Below are 19665 nucleotides of genomic sequence, written 5' to 3' on the forward strand. Positions count from 1 at the left end.
TGCCTTAATACATTATAATTGCCCTCTATGACTGAAATAACAAAAAACATAAAAACACCTTAAATATTGTATTTATTTTATAAGTAGATAATCTTTCACTCCATAGGGACTGCTTCCGTCGCAGGTTGATGATGTCATATGCCCATGTGTGGTCTATTTGCACACACATTCCATACCTGTACCACACATGGACATATGACATCATCAACTTGCGACGGGAGTTGTTCTTATTGAGTGAAAGATTGACTATTTCTAAAATAAATGAAATGTTTTGAGGTGTTTTAAATTTTAGATTTTAATTATAGAGGGCAATTTTAATGAATTAAGGCATATTTGTCTTATTAGCCGGGGATCCTTTTAATGACATGCTAATGATATGCAAATGGTATGCTAATCAGATGGATGTACCAGTGATTGGCCTACCTTGACTGTCCTCCGAGGTGGATTTATTATGCTCCGTGGTGGTGGGAAATAATTCAAATAATACAAGTTTTATTTTTGTAGAAGAGGCAAACTAATATTGTTTATGCCGTTTGCTTTGATGGAATAATTGATTGAACATGCACGCCATAATATGATTTGATTTGTTTTCTAAAATAAAGTGTTTGTGTTGATTGATTATTGTGTAATTTGTTTGTATGTGCAAACTTGAAACATTATTGTACTATAAAAAGGTCTATTTCCCCTTCATCTGTATCCTTTTTAGTGTAATAGTATTAGTTTACTATAATTAGATTAATACACGATAATCAACACATCACTTTATTTAGAACACACCCAAATCATCGTACACGTGTGTTCAATCAATTATTTAATCAAAGCAAACGGCATAAAAAATATTAGTTTGCCTCTTCTACAAAAAATATAACTTACAAGTTAGTTACAAGGCTGCATTCTGTCGTGCGTTCCAAGCTGTCATCCTCTTGTTGTATTATTTATTTCTCAATTCTCACCACGGAGTAACCTGCGTCTCGGAGGCAGTGTCAGTTTGTGTCCGCCTGCCTGTGATTGGCCTACTGACAATCACAGGCAGGCGGGCGTTACCATGCCTGTGATTGGCCTACTGACAATCACAGGCAGGCGGGCGTTACCATGCCTGTGATTGGCCTACTGACAATCACAGGCAGGCGGGCGTTACCATGCCTGTGATTGGCCTACTGACAATCACAGGCAGGCGGGCGTTACCATGCCTGTGATTGGCCTACTGACAATCACAGGCAGGCGGGCGTTACCATGCCTGTGATTGGCCTACTGACAATCACAGGCAGGCGGGCGTTACCATGCCTGTGATTGGCCTACTGACAATCACAGGCAGGCGGGCGTTACCATGCCTGTGATTGGCCTACTGACAATCACAGGCAGGCGGGCGTTACCATGCCTGTGATTGGCCTACTGACAATCACAGGCAGGCGGGCGTTACCATGCCTGTGATTGGCCTACTGACAATCACAGGCAGGCGGGCGTTACCATGCCTGTGATTGGCCTACTGACAATCACAGGCAGGCGGGCGTTACCATGCCTGTGATTGGCCTACTGACAATCACAGGCAGGCGGGCGTTACCATGCCTGTGATTGGCCTACTGACAATCACAGGCAGGCGGGCGTTACCATGCCTGTGATTGGCCTACTGACAATCACAGGCAGGCGGGCGTTACCATGCCTGTGATTGGCCTACTGACAATCACAGGCAGGCGGGCGTTACCATGCCTGTGATTGGCCTACTGACAATCACAGGCGGGCGTTACCATGCCTGTGATTGGCCTACTGACAATCACAGGCAGGCGGGCGTTACCATGCCTGTGATTGGCCTACTGACAATCACAGGCAGGCGGGCGTTACCATGCCTGTGATTGGCCTACTGACAATCACAGGCAGGCGGGCGTTACCATGCCTGTGATTGGCCTACTGACAATCACAGGCAGGCCAATCACAGGCAGGCGGGCGTTACCATGCCTGTGATTGGCCTACTGACAATCACAGGCAGGCCAATCACAGGCAGGCGGGCGTTACCATGCCTGTGATTGGCCTACTGACAATCACAGGCAGGCCAATCACAGGCAGGCGGGCGTTACCATGCCTGTGATTGGCCTACTGACAATCACAGGCAGGCCAATCACAGGCAGGCGGGCGTTACCATGCCTGTGATTGGCCTACTGACAATCACAGGCAGGCCAATCACAGGCAGGCGGGCGTTACCATGCCTGTGATTGGCCTACTGACAATCACAGGCAGGCCAATCACAGGCAGGCGGGCGTTACCATGCCTGTGCTTGGACACAAACGGAACTCACGCGTTAACCCTCTTATTGCTAAACCTAATTAACAGTGGATTCTTGTGATTCTTCAGCCAGCATTTTTCACATGTTTAATTTGTCATTTTAATGCCAATAGAAAAATCCGCGATATACACTATATATCTCATTTTGACAGGGCAAGACTATAGTATTGGGACAATCAGTCCTGATGGTGGCGGTAACGTCACCATTTTGCCGATTCTGACCAAAGAGAGCGAGTGAACGATGACCACTTCCGGTTTGGATCAAAATATCCGGCAGTAGCTTTGCTACTGTGCTACACTCTCAGATGTCCGGAATGCTAAGCTATCATCATATTTTTCATAACTAAGTCAAATTAAGCTCTAATCAAGCCCAAAACATCGCATTTTACGCAGCGATGCATGCGCGATCACGCGCGTGCGCGATCGACCGTGCACGCACGGATTTTCGGCCGGTTTTAGGAAGATTAGCCAAATTAGCTAAAAAATGCTAAATTTTGCGACAATAAGCTCCCAATTATTGGGAATCAATCGATTACGTCCATTACGTCATTGGCCATGATGGATTTATTGATTTCATTACGTCAATTACGTCATTGGCCATAAAGGGTTAATGACATGCTAATGCTATGCTAATGCTATGCTAATCAGGTGGAGTACCAGTGCGGTGGATTCCTGGAGAAGAATAAAGACACCGTGAACGAAGAACACCTCAACCTGTTGAGGGGGAGCAAGGTAACCACAACAATAACTATAGTAATAATAACACCTCAACCTGTTGAAGAGCAGCAAGGTAACCACAACAATAACTATAGTAATAATAACACCTCAACCTGTTGAAGAGCAGCAAGGTAATCACAACAATAACTATAGTAATAACAAGTAAGACGCGCAAACGCGGGAAGCGAACGCAGCTCGTAAATTGCAATAACAACAATTAGAATAAATTACGTACTTTTTAAGGGTTTTTTTAAGTTAAGTTTTTTTAAATTAAATGTTTTTTCAAGTTTTTTTTGTATGTGTGCGTGCGTGCTTATTTTTTAGGTTTTTTTTTAAAAAGTTTTTTGTTTAAGTTTTTTTAAGTTAAGTTTTTTTTTAAGTTAAGTTTTTTGTGTGTGTGCGTTTTTCCTTTTTAAGTTTTTTTTTTAAGTTAAGTTTTTTTTTAAGTTAAGTTTTTTTTAAGTTAAGTTTTTTGTGGGTGTGCGTTTTTCCTTTAAGTTTTTTTTTTAAGTTAAGTTTTTTGTGTGTGTGCGTTTTTCCTTTTTAATTTTTTTTTTTAAGTTACAGTTTTTTGCGTGCGTTTTTTTTTAAGTTAAGTTTTTTGCGTGCGTGCGTGCGTGCGTGCGTGTGTGTGTGTGTGCGTGCATGTGTGTGTGTGTGTGTGTGTTTTTGTGTGTGATACAGCTGCGCCCTCTGGTGGTGGGCGGGTGGTGTTACAGCGTGACACACAGACAGACACACACACAGACAGGATCTGCTGGGTCTCATAGTAAATGCTCACTGCGTTCGCAATCACTGCGTTCGCAATAACACCTCAACCTGTTGAAGAGCAGCAAGGTAATCACAACAATAACTATAGTAATAATAACACCTCAACCTGTTGAAGAGCAGCAAGGTAACCACAACAATAACTATAGTAATAATAACACCTCAACCTGTTGAAGAGCTGCAAGGTAACCACAACAATAACTATAGTAATAATAACACCTCAACCTGTTGAAGAGCAGCAAGGTAACCACAACAATAACTATAGTAATAATAACACCTCAACCTGTTGAAGAGCAGCAAGGTAATCACAACAATAACTATAGTAATAATAACACCTCAACCTGTTGAAGAGCAGCAAGGTAACCACAACAATAACTATAGTAATAATAACACCTCAACCTGTTGAAGAGCTGCAAGGTAACCACAACAATAACTATAGTAATAATAACACCTCAACCTGTTGAAGAGCAGCAAGGTAACCACAACAATAACTATAGTAATAATAACACCTCAACCTGTTGAAGAGCAGCAAGGTAATCACAACAATAACTATAGTAATAATAACACCTCAACCTGTTGAAGAGCAGCAAGGTAACCACAACAATAACTATAGTAATAATAACACCTCAACCTGTTGAAGAGCTGCAAGGTAACCACAACAATAACTATAGTAATAATAACACCTCAACCTGTTGAAGAGCAGCAAGGTAACCACAACAATAACTATAGTAATAATAACACCTCAACCTGTTGAAGAGCAGCAAGGTGACCACAACAATAACTATAGTAATAATAACACCTCAACCTGTTGAAGAGCAGCAAGGTAACCACAACAATAACTATAGTAATAATAACACCTCAACCTGTTGAAGAGCAGCAAGGTAACCACAACAATAACTATAGTAATAATAACACCTCAACCTGTTGAAGAGCAGCAAGGTGACCTCATAACCACAACAATAACTATAGTAATAACTAGAACTGCAATCTGTCAAGTGCCTACTTGCTTGTTGCACACTAGTAGGCCATAAATGGCCTACTAGTGCGCAAGCAGAGTGCACAAGTACTGCCGACCGCTACAAACTGTCAAATCTCAGCTTCTCTTTGAAAGAACGATTGAAATATTGAATTATTAGGTTTAGCTATTTGCTACGTACCTACATTTTGCACGTAAGAAAGTAGTATTATGAAGTATATTGTAATAAAGATGTGGATTAAAGGACCCAATGCCTTCGATGGTGACGTATATCTCGATCAGTGTCGGGTGGACTAAAGGAAATGCCTCTATGTATATGTTTATGTAATTTGTAAGTTGATTAGCGGTATACTGTGGTTACTTTTGATGCGTATGCACCGTCCCAGCATATGACGTCAGGGTATAACTGGTATAGCTAGCTCTCAATGATGACTAGCTCTCAATGATGACGTAATAAAGATGTGGATTAAAGGACCCAATGCCATCGATGGTGACATATATCTTGATCAATATCGGGTGGATTACAGGAAATGCCTCTATGTATATGTATATGTAATTTGTAAGTTGATTAGTGGTATACTGTGGTTACTTTTGATGCGTATGCACCATCCCAGCATATGACGTCAGGGTATAACTGGCGTCATATGCTAGCTCTCAATGATGACTAGCTCTCAATGATGACGTAATACAGATGTGGATTAAAGGTCCCAATGCCAGAGTGTAATTGGTTTTCGATGGTGACATAATGATGATATGTTTTAGTGTCGGGAGGATTAGAGGTAATGCTCCTATGTATACATGTATGTAGTCTGGCACCACTGCCGAATCAGGCACAAGTCATTACGTCATTTGCTGGGACGGTGCATACGCATCGTCCTGGGCGAAACTAGTACTTGCGCACTCTGCTTGCGCAAGTAATAACACCTCAACCTGTTGAGGGGAACAAGGTGACCTCATAACCACAACAATAACTACAGTAATAATAACACCTCAACCTGTTGAGGGGAACAAGGTGACCTCATAACCACAACAATAACTACAGTAATAATAACACCTCAACCCGTTGAGGGGGAGCAAGGTGACCTCATAACCACAACAATAACTACAGTAATAATAACACCTCAACCTGTTGAGGGGGAGCAAGGTGACCTCATAACCACAACAATAACTACAGTAATAATAACAAACAGTAACTTTATAACCTGTAGCCTCTGATCCTGACAACGACCACCTAGCCAGACATTATCCCTTACATAAAGGAGGTGAATTATCTCCCTACAACGACCAGCTAGCCAGATATTATCCCTTACATAAAGGAGGTGAATTATCTCCCTACAACGACCACCTAGCCAGACATTATCCCTTACATAAAGGAGGTGAATTATCGCCCTACAACGACCAGCTAGCCAGACATTATCCCTTACATAAAGGAGGTGAATTATCGCCCTACAACGACCAGCTAGCCAGACATTATCCCTTACATAAAGGAGGTGAATTATCTCCCTACAACGACCACCTAGCCAGACATTATCCCTTACATAAAGGAGGTGAATTATCTCCCTACAACGACCACCTAGCCAGACATTATCCCTTACATCAGGGGTTCTCAACCCGTGGGTCGCGACCCCTTGAGGGGTCGCCAAATTATTTTGGGGGGTCCCAAAATTATTTAAAAAAAAAAAAGTTTTGCAACTGAATGGCTGTAAAGTGGAAATGAAGAATTTACATATAGTACACATAGAACATGCATACACCTTCCCTAATGATGATGTTTTCAGTATTTATTTATGGTGTATTGTCTCTATTATTAAGGTTATTGTAGCAGTCAATTTATATTGGGGGTCGGGAGGGGGCGGGGCGGGGGTCCCGAGACGTTGCCAAAGCAGAGGTGAATTATCTCCCTACAGCGACCACCTAGCCAGACATTATCCCTTAAATAAAGGAGGTGAAGTATCTCCCTACAACGACCACCTAGCCAGACATTATCCCTTACATAAAGGAGGTGAATTATCTCCCTACAACGACCACCTAGCCAGACATTATCCCTTACATAACACACCGCTGAATTTGGCGATTGGCCAATCAGAATGAAGCATTGAACCAAGCCGTGTAATAAACCTCTCTACTATTGGTTAAAACCTTCTACTACCGACGGTCTTAAAGCTGAAGCGATGATGTCGTTGTCGTTGCAGTGGGACTTCCTGCTGCTGCTATTGGACGATGAGTCCAAGACGACGTCCAATAGGACGCCCCGCTCTGGACCAGCTCACCGAGAGCACAGGAAGACCGTTGGACTGCAGGTGAGGAACACGTCAGGGTTGTTTTCGTCGACTAAAACTAAGACGAAAAATGTTCGTCGACTACCTTTTTTCACTGACGAAAACTAAATGGAAACTACATGAAAACTAAGCCATGTTGACCGACCCTAACTGGGTCGGCCCGAGGCTCGGCCCTACCCTACCCTAACTGGGTCGGCCCGAGGCTCGGCCCTACCCTACCCTAACTGGGTCGGCCCGAGGCTCGGCCCTACCCTACCCTAACTGGGTCGGCCCGAGGCTCGGCCCTATCCTAACTGGGTCGGCCCGAGGCTCGGCCCTACCCTACCCTAACTGGGTCGGCCCGAGGCTCGGCCCTACCCTACCCTAACTGGGTCGGCCCGAGGCTCGGCCCTACCCTACCCTAACTGGGTCGGACCGAGGCTCGGCCCGACCCTAAAAATTACCATAATGTTAGGCCCGAAAACCCGAAAAAGCCCGAGTGGAAAAAAAAGGAAAAAGAAAAATCCCACTATATGGCCGCGGCGCTTTGCGCCGTGGTTCAAATGTTATTGAGGCGAGTGTGAACGGACTAATCGCCGAAATAAAGGATTTATGTAACTTTAACGTTAATTGGCTGATAATGTTCCATTTCCAACATTCTCATGTTTTCCAGGGGTGAGTAAACATCTTTGAATCAGCCAGCGATCCTCTGATGTGACACAGTTAATATGTCCAATACTGTCCCCATTAACAAAGTGCAACTTTTTCATCATTCACCGTTGGCTAACGGTGTGCAACAGTCCCGAACAGAGCTATACAATATTATGACAACTGTCAACGTGGTTATAATCTACTAGGCTACTGTAGGCCTATATAGTTTACATTAATCATTGCCTCTCAAACCCACATACCAGCGTAATGTGCGTTGCCTAACCAAAAGAACAGACATACAAACAATCAACATGCCGCTCGATGGCGTGTCGACAGCTTGCAGATCTGTTCTTTTGGGCACACAATGAGGCGCGCTGCGCTACGATGGGGACATTAAATAGCTGTAGGCCTACTCCTACAGCGGTAGGATTTGGAAACCAAATAGCTGTAGGCTACAGTGGACTGTATCACTGCTTGGTCATCATGTAGGCTACAGTGGACTGTATCACTGCTTGGTCATCATGTAGGCTACAGTGGACTGTATCACTGCTTGGTCATCATGTAGGCTACAGTGGACTGTATCACTGCTTGGTCATCATGTAGGCTACAGTGGACTGTATCACTGCTTGGTCATCATGTAGGCTACAGTGGACTGTATCACTGCTTGGTCATCATGTAGGCTACAGTGGACTGTATCACTGCTTGGTCATCATGTAGGCTACAGTGGACTGTATCACTGCTTGGTCATCATGTAAACCAAATAGCTGTAGGCTACAGTGGACTGTATCACTGCTTGGTCATCATGTAACTATATTACTGTATAATAGCTGTAGGCTACAGTGGACTGTATCACTGCTTGGTCATCATGCAACTATATTACGTGTATGCAGTGAACATTAACATTCGCGCTTTCATAGTTATATGGAGCATTTACCGTGGTGACATGATTAGGTAATTTAGGTTATTCACCCAGCTGGGTTCAACGAGACAGCAGTGTCTCGTTAAGCCCCGACGTTTCCAAAACGAGCTATTGCGGATGAATCGATGGTCATATAGAACATTTAAGCATATGGCAAGTTAACTTAAGTTATATACTTTGATGCTGAGCACTAAGCAAATAATTTAGTTCGCAAACCAGAGGCCAGACAGCAGTAGCAAGTTCAACAACCACCGTTCTATTCTGTCACTTCTGTGGTGCGCTGCTGCTGCCTCCTCCTCCACCATGCAGTCCGGTCACAGCCTAAACTGTAAAAGTTAATCGCCAACATTCACCAGCTCAGCCCTCTTCATAAATACATTACACAAACAATATAATTGTTATTTTTATTATAATAAAATAAAATAAAATACAAATAAAATAATAATAATAAAAAAGAAAATCACGGAAAATCACGGAGCCCGAGGCTCGGCCCCGGCCCGACTAATTATCGTGCATTTTGGGCCCGACCTTACCCGAAAATGTCGGACCGGGTCGGGTAGGGTCGGGTTCGGGCAGAGATTGAGAACTCTAGTTCAAACAGGTTTCATCTATATGTATCTTTCAGTTTAAACAAGTTTAATCTCTATGTATCTTTAAGTTTAAACAGGTTTCATCTCTATGTGTTTCAGTTCAAACAGGTTTCATCTCTATGTGTTTCAGTTTAAACAGGTTTCATCTCTGTGTTTCAGTTCAAACAGGTTTCATCTCTATGTGTTTCAGTTTAAACAGGTTTCATCTCTGTGTTTCAGTTCAAACAGGTTTCATCTCTATGTGTTTCAGTTCAAACAGGTTTCATCTCTATGTATCTTTCAGTTCAAACAGGTTTCATCTCTATGTGTTTCAGTTCAAACAGGTTTCATCTCTATGTGTTTCAGTTCAAACAGGTTTCATCTCTATGTGTTTCAGTTCAAACAGGTTTCATCTCTATGTGTTTCAGTTCAAACAGGTTTCATCTCTATGTGTTTCAGTTCAAACAGGTTTCATCTCTATGTATCTTTCAGTTCAAACAGTCGCTCCACCTCCTGATGGAGATCCTGAACAGCACCACTCCTCACTACATCCGCTGCATCAAACCCAACGACCACAAAGATGCTTTCATGTGAGTCTAGTGACCTCATCTCTAACCCTGAACCCTAACCCCCAACCCCTAACTCTGTGAGACTAGTGACCTCATCTCTAACCCTGAACCCTAACCCCCAACCCCTAACCCTGTGAGACTAGTGACCTCATCTCTAACCCTGAACCCTAACCCCCAACCCCTAACCCTGTGAGACTAGTGACCTCATCTCTAACCCTGAACCCTAACCCCCAACCCCTAACTCTGTGAGACTAGTGACCTCATCTCTAACCCTGAACCCTAACCCCCAACCCCTAACTCTGTGAGACTAGTGACCTCATCTCTAACCCTGAACCCTAACCCCCAACCCCTAACTCTGTGAGACTAGTGACCTCATCTCTAACCCTGAACCCTAACCCCTAACCCCCGACCCCTAACTCTGTGAGACTAGTGACCACATCTCTAATCCTAACCCCTAACTCTTTGAGTCTAGTCTCCTAGTTTCTGAATTCCAACACCCCAAATCTCGCCCACTCGCTCACTCCCACGTGGTCACTCCAGCATGGCGGTGTCCATGTAAGACACGTTATGTGAAGTCCACAAACAACGCCATGCTGCAGCGAGCCAGTGTGTCTCTTCACAAACAACACCATGCTGCAGCGAGCCAGTGTGTCTCTAACGCCATGCTGCAGCGAGCCAGTGTGTCTCTCCACAAACAACACCATGCTGCAGCGAGCCAGTGTGTCTCTCCACAAACAACACCATGCTGCAGCGAGCCAGTGTGTCTCTCCACAAACAACACCATGCTGCAGCGAGCCAGTGTGTCTCTCCACAAACAACGCCATGCTGCAGCGAGCCAGTGTGTCTCTCCACAAACAACACCATGCTGCAGCGAGCCAGTGTGTCTCTAACGCCATGCTGCAGCGAGCCAGTGTGTCTCTCCACAAACAACGCCATGCTGCAGCGAGCCAGTGTGTCTCTCCACAAACAACGCCATGCTGCAGCGAGCCAGTGTGTCTCTCCACAAACAACACCATGCTGCAGCGAGCCAGTGTGTCTCTCCACAAACAACACCATGCTGCAGCGAGCCAGTGTGTCTCTCCTCACAAACAACGCCATGCTGCAGCGAGCCAGTGTGTCTCTCCACAAACAACACCATGCTGCAGCGAGCCAGTGTGTCTCCTCGTGTCTCTGCTTCTGTGGCCACTGGGCAGAAAAGCACCGTCAAGCTGGTGCATTGATAGCATTTATAACATTGATATCATTGATAGCATATTGATTATATCATTGATAACATGTGTTGTGTTGTGTTGTGTTGTGTTGTGTTGTGTTGTGTTGTGTTGTGTTGTGTTGTGTTGTGTTGTGTTGTGTTGCGGTGCGGTGCGTTGCGGTGCGTTGCGGTGCGGTGCGGTGCGGTGCGGTGCGGTGCGGTGCGGTGCGGTGCGGTGCGGTGCGGTGCGGTGCGGTGCGGTGCGGTGCGGTGCGGTGCGGTGCGGTGGTGTTCCAGATTGAATCCAGTCCGAGTGGTCCAGCAGCTCAGAGCCTGTGGAATCCTGGAGACCATTCGCATCTCCGCTGCAGGCTTCCCTTCCAGGTTGGTAGCTCCACCTAGAACCACTTAGAACCTTAGAACCATCTCCTCCCTGTCAGGGACATCTGGCAGAAGAAATGACAGAAATAAACAAACCCTGAAATTAGTTGTATTAACCCATTTTGGGCGGGAACCCCTTTTGGTGTTAGCATTGTGTTATGCTTTAGTTGTTGAAAAATAGCAGATCTACAAGCTCATAGCACGCCACCGAGTGGCATGCTACAAGCTTGTAGGTCTGCTATTTTTGAAAAATCGAAGAACGACTGATATAGAAACATAGCTTTTTCAGAAAACTGTCAGGATCCAGATGGACCAATCAGCAGCTCTGTCTCATATGTTCTCTTCCAGATGGACCAATCAGCAGCTCTGTCTTATAATGTCTCTTCCAGATGGACCAATCAGCAGCTCTGTCTCATATGTTCTCTTCCAGATGGACCAATCAGCAGCTCTGTCTTATATTGTCTCTTCCAGATGGACCAATCAGCAGCTCTGTCTCATATGTTCTCTTCCAGATGGACCAATCAGCAGCTCTGTCTTATATTGTCTCTTCCAGATGGACCAATCAGCAGCTCTGTATCATATGTTCTCTTCCAGATGGACCTATCATGAGTTCTTCAGCCGGTACCGGGTGTTGGTGAGGTGGAAGGACGTTCTCCCTGACAGGAAGCTGACCTGCAGGAACCTGCTGAAGATCTGCTTGAAGGTCAGATATCAGGTCCGGTCCGGCCTGGCCAGGCCTAGCGGTTCCGGGCACCTATACTGCTGATCCTAAACCTGACAGCGCGCCGCGGGTTCGAGTCCCCATCCCTACGACCTTTGCTCTGTGTGTCATCCCCCCCCCCCCCCCCCCTCCCTCGATTTTATATCAGCGTACTGTAGGGCATTAAGCAACTAGTCGACTAGTTTTACTAGTCGACCTTGTTGGTACTAGTTGACTAGTTGATAAGAAAAGAAAAAACTAGTCGACTAGTAAACTAGGCAACTAGTCAACTAGTAAAAATGACTAGAAGTGAATGCCCTAGCGTACTGTAAACTCAATCAATTAACCTGTTCTGGGCGGGAACCCCTTTTTGGTGTTTAAAGCATTATGTTTTACCTTAGCTGTTTAAAAATAGCAGATCTACAAGCTCATAGCACGGCACCGAGTCTACGAGCTGGAAGATCTGCTATTTTTCATCTTTGATTTTTATTTTGGAAATCTTTGAATATATGTGACCAGATTTGACTGAGAGACTGCCATCGCGCAAATTCCAGCTTTTCACCAGAGGAGAAAAACTTGTTTTATTTTTATTTTCTTCCAAAATGAGTTAATAGCACAGGCAGACTCTTCACATACTAGAGCATGTCTGAAATAAATGTCAGAGCTGAAATATAAATATGAAATAAATGCTTAAACATGTAGCTAGGTGTAATGTTGGAGTCCACAGAAGACATGTAAATATGAAATAAATGCTTAAACATGTCGCTAGATGTAATGTTAGAGTCCACAGAAGTGAACCTTTCAAGCCTGAACAACCAATATCTCTATTTGAAGCTATGATTCCCTGCTTTCATATGATATGAAAAAACTAAAATTGATAAAAATCCAATGGCAGTCCCTCAGTCAAATTTAGTCGCATATATTCTTTCAGAGCGAATGTTTTTTAACGCAGCCAATCAGGCGTGGGAAAGCAGGCTGTACATTCTGCTAACGTCTTCATTGTATGGTGTTATTTCAGGACGAGGATAAGTACCAGTTCGGTAAGAGTAAGATCTTCTTCCGGGCTGGCCAGGTGGCCTTTCTGGAGAAGCAGCGTTCGGACGCGCTGCGCGCCGCCTGCGTGCGCATCCAGAAGACCATCCGCTGCTGGCTGCAGCGCAGCCGCTACCTCAGACTGCGCAGAGCAGCCGTCACCGTGCAGAGATACGCCCGAGGTCACCAGGCACGATGGTACCTTATTATTATCATTATTATCATTATCATTATCATTATCATTATCATTATCGTTATCGTTATCGTTATCGTTAACGTTATCGTTGTCGTTGTCGTTGTCGTTGTTATTATTATTGTTATCGTTGTCTTTGCCGTTGTCGTTGTCGTTGTCGTTGTTGTTGTTGTTATAATTATCATTATCATTATCATTATTATATGTGCCAGAGGCCACCGAGCACGATGGTACGTTCATGGTAATGTTTGGAACTATAGCCCACAGCACCCCGCTTTGTCTCAATGGGATAGTTCCAATGTTTAGAACTATATTCATAAAATGTATTATTTAACTCTTTACAGCCTGGTGCATCTCATGTTGTTTATTATTTAACTCTTTACAGCCTGGTGCATCTCATGTTGTTTATTATTTAACTCTTTACAGCCTGGTGCGACTCATGTTGTTTATTATTTAACTCTTTACAGCCTGGTGCGACTCATGTTGTTTATTATTTAACTCTTTACAGCCTGGTGCGACTCATGTTGTTTATTATTTAACTCTTTACAGCCTGGTGCGACTCATGTTGTTTATTATTTAACTCTTTACAGCCTGGTGCGACTCATGTTGTTTATTATTTAACTCTTTACAGCCTGGTGCGACTCATGTTGTTTATTATTTAACTCTTTACAGCCTGGTGCGACTCATGTTGTTTATTATTTAACTCTTTACAGCCTGGTGCGACTCATGTTGTTTATTATTTAACTCTTTACAGCCTGGTGCGACTCATGTTGTTTATTATTTAACTCTTTACAGCCTGGTGCGACTCATGTTGTTTATTATTTAACTCTTTACAGCCTGGTGCGACTCATGTTGTGTTATTATTTAACTCTTTACAGCCTGGTGCGACTCATGTTGTTTATTATTTAACTCTTTACAGCCTGGTGCGACTCATGTTGTTTATTATTTAACTCTATACAGCCTGGTGCGACTCATGTTGTTTATTATTTAACTCTTTACAGCCTGGTGCGACTCATGTTGTTTATTATTTAACTCTTTAGAGCCTGGTGCGACTCATGTTGTTTATTATTTAACTCTTTACAGCCTGGTGCGACTCATGTTGTTTATTATTTAACTCTTTACAGCCTGGTGCGACTCATGTTGTGTTATTATTTAACTCTTTACAGCCTGGTGCGACTTATGTTGTTTATTATTTAACTCTTTACAGCCTGGTGCGACTCATGTTGTTTATTATTTAACTCTTTACAGCCTGGTGCGACTCATGTTGTTTATTATTTAACTCTTTACAGCCTGGTGCGACTCATGTTGTTTATTATTTGACTCTTTACAGCCTGGTACGACTCATGTTGTTTATTTAACTCTTTACAGCCTGGTACGACTCATGTTGTTTATTATTTAACTCTTTACAGTCTGGTGCGACTAATGTTTATTATTTAACTCCTTTGCAGCCTGGCGCGGCTCATGCGGCGCACCAACGCCTCCGTGCTCCTCCAGCGGACGGTTCGTATGTGGTTGGCACGGAAACGCTACCGCAGACAGCGCTCTGCCGCCGTTAGCATCCAGTGCTGCTACCGCCGCTACCGAGCTAAACAACGCTACTACAAGGTTAGCATTACTATTACTGCTGCTACCGAGCTAAACAACGCTAAGGTTAGCATTACTATTACTATTACTCCATACTCGTTTTGGGATATGATATGAGTGCATTGTGAGCATTTACGGATTATGGCTTGTGACGAGGGTGCACATGCACAGGGGCCCTGAGCCAATGGGGGCCTTTGGATTCACGTGCACGGGGGCCCTGAGCCAATAGGGGCCCTTGGATTCACGTGCACGGGGGCCCTGAGCCAATAGGGGCCCTTGGATTCACGTGCACGGGGGCCCTGAGCCAATAGGGGCCCTTCAAGGGCTCCTATTGGGCCAGGGCCCCCACCTTGGATTCAAAATGTCCTCAAAGTCACACTTCCAACAAGCTCTGCACCGAGCAGAATGGACTTTATGTTAGAGATAATGAACTCTATGGACTTGATGTTCCCTAGATAATGAACTCTATGGACTTTATGTTAGAGATAATGAACTCTATGGACTTTATGTTAGAGATAATGAACTCTATGGACTTGATGTTCCCTAGATAATGAACTCTATGGACTTTATGTTAGAGATAATGAACTCTATGGACTTGATGTTCCCTAGATAATGAACTCTATGGACTTTATGTTAGAGATAATGAACTCTATGGACTTGATGTTCCCTAGATAATGAACTCTATGGACTTGATGTTCCCTAGATAATGAACTCTATGGACTTGATGTTAGAGATAATGAACTCTATGGACTTGATGTTCCCTAGATAATGAACTCTATGGACTTGATGTTCCCTAGATAATGAACTCTATGGACTTTATGTTAGAGATAATGAACTCTATGGACTTTATGTTAGAGATAATGAGCAGAACAGAATGGACTTTTTTTTGGACTGAGTTCACTTTGAGCTGCATCCAACACATCCAACACATCCTCATCATCCTACATCCAACACATCCTCATCATCCTACATCCAACACATCCTCATCATCCTACATCCATCACATCGGTCTGCCTTATACCGTTCTGGGCTCCCAAGGTGTTAACATGTGTGCATTCCAGCTGGTGTATGAGAAGGTGGTGATCATTGCCTATATTAATTAATTAACATAGATTAATTAATTCCAGCTGGTGTACGAGCAGAAGGCGGTGCTCCTCCAGAGGGTGGTGCGCGGCTGGCTGGCGCGCCGGCGCTGCGCTCGCTACGTCGGCGCCGTCATTCTGCTGCAGGCCTGCGTGAGGCGCTGGAGAGCCTGCCGCGAGCTCCGGAGGCTCAAGGCGGAGGCGCGCTCCGTCGAACACTTCAAGAAACTCAACGTGGGAATGGAGAACAAGATCATGCAGCTGCAGCGCAAGATAGACAAGCAGGTACGCAAATAAGTATACTAAACATTACTTAACTTTAACCAAGACTAGACAAGCAGGTACGCAAATAAGTATACTAAACCTTTACTTATATTTAACAAGACTAGACAAGCAGGTACGCAAATAAGTATACTAAACATTACTTATATTTAACAAGACTAGACAAGCAGGTACGCAAATAAGTATACTAAACCTTTACTTATATTTAACAAGACTAGACAAGCAGGTACGCAAATAAGTATACTAAACATTACTTAACTTTAACCAAGATAGACAAGCAGGTACGCAAATAAGTATACTAAACATTACTTATATTTAACAAGACTAGACAAGCAGGTACGCAAATAAGTATACTAAACATTTACTTATATTTAACAAGATAGACAAGCAGGTACGCAAATAAGTATTTTAGAACACTGTCACGATTTGGAAAACATTTGTAGAATCTGGTCTCAGGTCTTAATGGGTGCGTGCGTGCGTGCGTGCGTGCGTGCGTGCGTGGCTGGCAGGCAGGTTTGGTCAACATTTCAAAAATGTATATTAATGCAAAAATATATAAAAAACTATAACTTTCTTTGTCACTTTCTGTGTCTGTGCGTGTGTGTGTGTGTGTGTGTGTGTGTGTGTGTGTGTGTGTGTGTGTGTGTGTGTGTGTGTGTGTGTGTGTGTGTGTGTGTGTGTGTGTGTGTGTGTGTGTGTGTGTGTGTGTGTGTGTGTGTGTGTGTGTGTGTGTGTGTGTGTCTGTGTGCCTGCGTGTGTGCGTGCCTGCGTGTGTGTGTGTGCTGTAATAAACGTCCATTGTTTTGACATGGGTCATTGTTTGGTCACTCTGGGGTGTCACATGACCGTGTCGTTGCCTCAACGGCATCCAGACTAAAGTTAGTTCCACGTCAACTCGAACAAACTCCCACAAAACTACAAACTCCCACAAAACTACAAAACTACAAACTCCCACAAAACTACAGGTCTGATATGATCTCTTCTATTAACCACTTTATTATGTTATGCTCTCAGGTCTCAATGGGTTAAATAACAGATAAACTACACCTCTGCTATTTTTAAATAACAGCTCAAAACCTGTGTTTTCTGCTTCCTTCTGTTTAGAATGATGTAGTTATTCTAGAAACTACCTTTATATGTTGTGTTTTAGGGCACGTTGGAAACAGCTCTCTAAGAGAGACTGTACAATGTTAACTAATAGGCGAGTGTGCTCCGGTGTGGTGATACCAAACGCACCCCTAATGTTTTCATTTAGTCTAATGTTGTGTTTATATGTAGTCTAATGTTGTATATATGTAGTCTAAGGCTTCACTCACACCTTTCGAACTAGCATACAACATTGATGCATGCTAGATGTAAAGAAAGGGTTTGTTTACATCTTGCCCCAATGCATTTCCAATGGAAGTCACATGGTTTGACACAACATTTGTGTTGTACGGCTTTCGGCTGTGTTTCGACTGCCCCCCACCCCCTCATACAACAACAATGTTGTGTCAAACCATGTGACTCCGATTGGAAATGAATTGCGAGCTTGCGTCAGTAAATAAGTCTCATGCATCAGCTATACAACAATCTGTTGTGAAGGTCTGAGTGAGGCCTAATGTTGTGTTTATATGTAGTCTCTGTACATGTAGATGTCCTCTGTGTTTAAACGCATCCTGATGCGTGCTATGTGGTGCTCAAAGTGTGGTCCGGGGACCCCCAGCGGTCCGTGGGGTAGATTCCACAGGGTCCACCAGTTGAATGTGTTAACAGCTTTCGTACTGAGGACGTGTATATACGTATTTTCTAATAAAATAAATTCTGTCTCTGTCTCTCCCTCTCCCTCTCTCTCTCTCTCTCTCTCTCTCTCTCTCTCTCTCTCTCTCTCTCTCCCTCTCCCTCTCCCTCTCCCTCTCTCTCTCTCTCTCTCTCTCTCCCCCCCCCCAGCATAAGGAGGGCCTCCATCTTGCAGAGCGTGCTGCGCTGGCGGACCGCCACCAGGGGGTGCAGATGGACGCGGTGCTCAGGGAGATGGAGGCGCTGCGCGTGTCTGAGCGGGAGTCGCGGGCGCGGCTGGAGGACAGGCTGCCGGCGCTGGTCAACGAGGTGACGTTCTATTCCACCACTAGGTGGCGTTGTTCATCCCAGTTATAGAGCGTCGCAGTCCCGTTATTTCTACATAACGTATGAAAACACAAGTGCAATGTGCATTATGTTAATGTGCATTATGTTAATGTGCATTATGTTAATGTACATTATGTTAATGTGCATTATTTTTATTTGTAATGGCCACTAAATTAACAGCCTATAGAGCGCCGCAGTCCCGCCCCCTTCCATGACGACGCCAGGGCCCAGGAAATGATTCCCAATGCATTTTTCCCATAGACATTTCAAAAGGTATTTATTTAAGCACCAGACAGTGCCTCCCTGCTTGGCACTCAGCATCAATGGGTTGGATCGGGGGGTCAAATCTACTAATCAAATGATTCCCGAGCACGGCACGGCTGCAGCTCACCGCTCCTTGGCTGCAGCTCACCGCTCCTTGGCTGCGGCTCACCGCTCCTTGGCTGCAGCTCACCGCTCCTTGGCTGCGGCTCACTGCTCCTTGGCTGCAGCTCACCGCTCCTTGGCTGCAGCTCACCGCTCCTTGGCTGCGGCTCACCGCTCCTTGGCTGCGGCTCACCGCTCCTTGGCTGCAGCTCACCGCTCCTTGGCTGCAGCTCACCGCTCCTTGGCTGCGGCTCACCGCTCCTTGGCTGCAGCTCACCGCTCCTTGGCTGCAGCTCAACCGCTCCTTGGCTGCAGCTCACCGCTCCTTGGCTGCAGCTCAACCGCTCCTTGGCTGCAGCTCACCGCTCCTTGGCTGCGGCTCAGCGCTCCTTGGCTGCGGCTCAGCGCTCCTTGGCTGCGGCTCACCGCTCCTTGGCTGCGGCTCACCGCTCCTTGGCTGCAGCTCACCGCTCCTTGGCTGCGGCTCACCTCTCCTTGGCTGCAGCTCACCGCTCCTTGGCTGCGGCTCAGCGCTCCTTGGCTGCGGCTCACCGCTCCTTGGCTGCGGCTCACCGCTCCTTGGCTGCAGCTCACTGCTCCTTGGCTGCAGCTCAGCGCTCCTTGGCTGCAGCTCACCGCTCCTTGGCTGCAGCTCAGCGCTCCTTGGCTGCGGCTCACCGCTCCTTGGCTGCAGCTCAGCGCTCCTTGGCTGCGGCTCACCGCTCCTTGGCTGCAGCTCAGCGCTCCTTGGCTGCGGCTCACCGCTCCTTGGCTGCGGCTCACCGCTCCTTGGCTGCGGCTCACCGCTCCAAGAGATGGGTCAAATGCGGAGAACAAATTTCACTGCGGTAACGTGTGAGACAAATCGTATGACTTTGACTTTTAAACGTCGTACGAAGCCAACTCGAGTCGTGACAAATCATGAAAACAAACACAATATTTTGGACCAAACAAATAATTACAAAGAAGAAAAACAGTGTTGTAAACCTGCCGTTTTTTTTATTCTTTCTAATTCTTTGTTTGGCCCAAAAAAAAATGGTTTATTG

The 19665-nt window shown here is 45.0% G+C and overlaps 1 protein-coding gene across 1 annotated transcript in view; it reads left to right on the forward strand.

Moving 5' to 3' along the window:
* LOC306918843 (unconventional myosin-Va-like) overlaps positions 1-19665 on the forward strand; it is a 111555-nt gene that overhangs the window by 53133 nt on the left and 38757 nt on the right. Inside the window, exons 14-22 of the mRNA XM_079531697.1 lie at positions 2926-3009; positions 6931-7038; positions 9628-9725; positions 11191-11277; positions 11869-11977; positions 12993-13204; positions 14648-14804; positions 15911-16150; positions 18077-18235. Of these exons, the coding sequence (XP_079387823.1) occupies positions 2926-3009; positions 6931-7038; positions 9628-9725; positions 11191-11277; positions 11869-11977; positions 12993-13204; positions 14648-14804; positions 15911-16150; positions 18077-18235 (1254 nt within the window). The remainder of the gene's footprint in view (positions 1-2925; positions 3010-6930; positions 7039-9627; positions 9726-11190; positions 11278-11868; positions 11978-12992; positions 13205-14647; positions 14805-15910; positions 16151-18076; positions 18236-19665) is intronic.

This window comes from Electrona antarctica (genome assembly GCF_951216825.1).
Source record: "Electrona antarctica genome assembly, contig: scaffold_86, whole genome shotgun sequence".
NCBI classification, from domain to species: domain Eukaryota; kingdom Metazoa; phylum Chordata; class Actinopteri; order Myctophiformes; family Myctophidae; genus Electrona; species Electrona antarctica.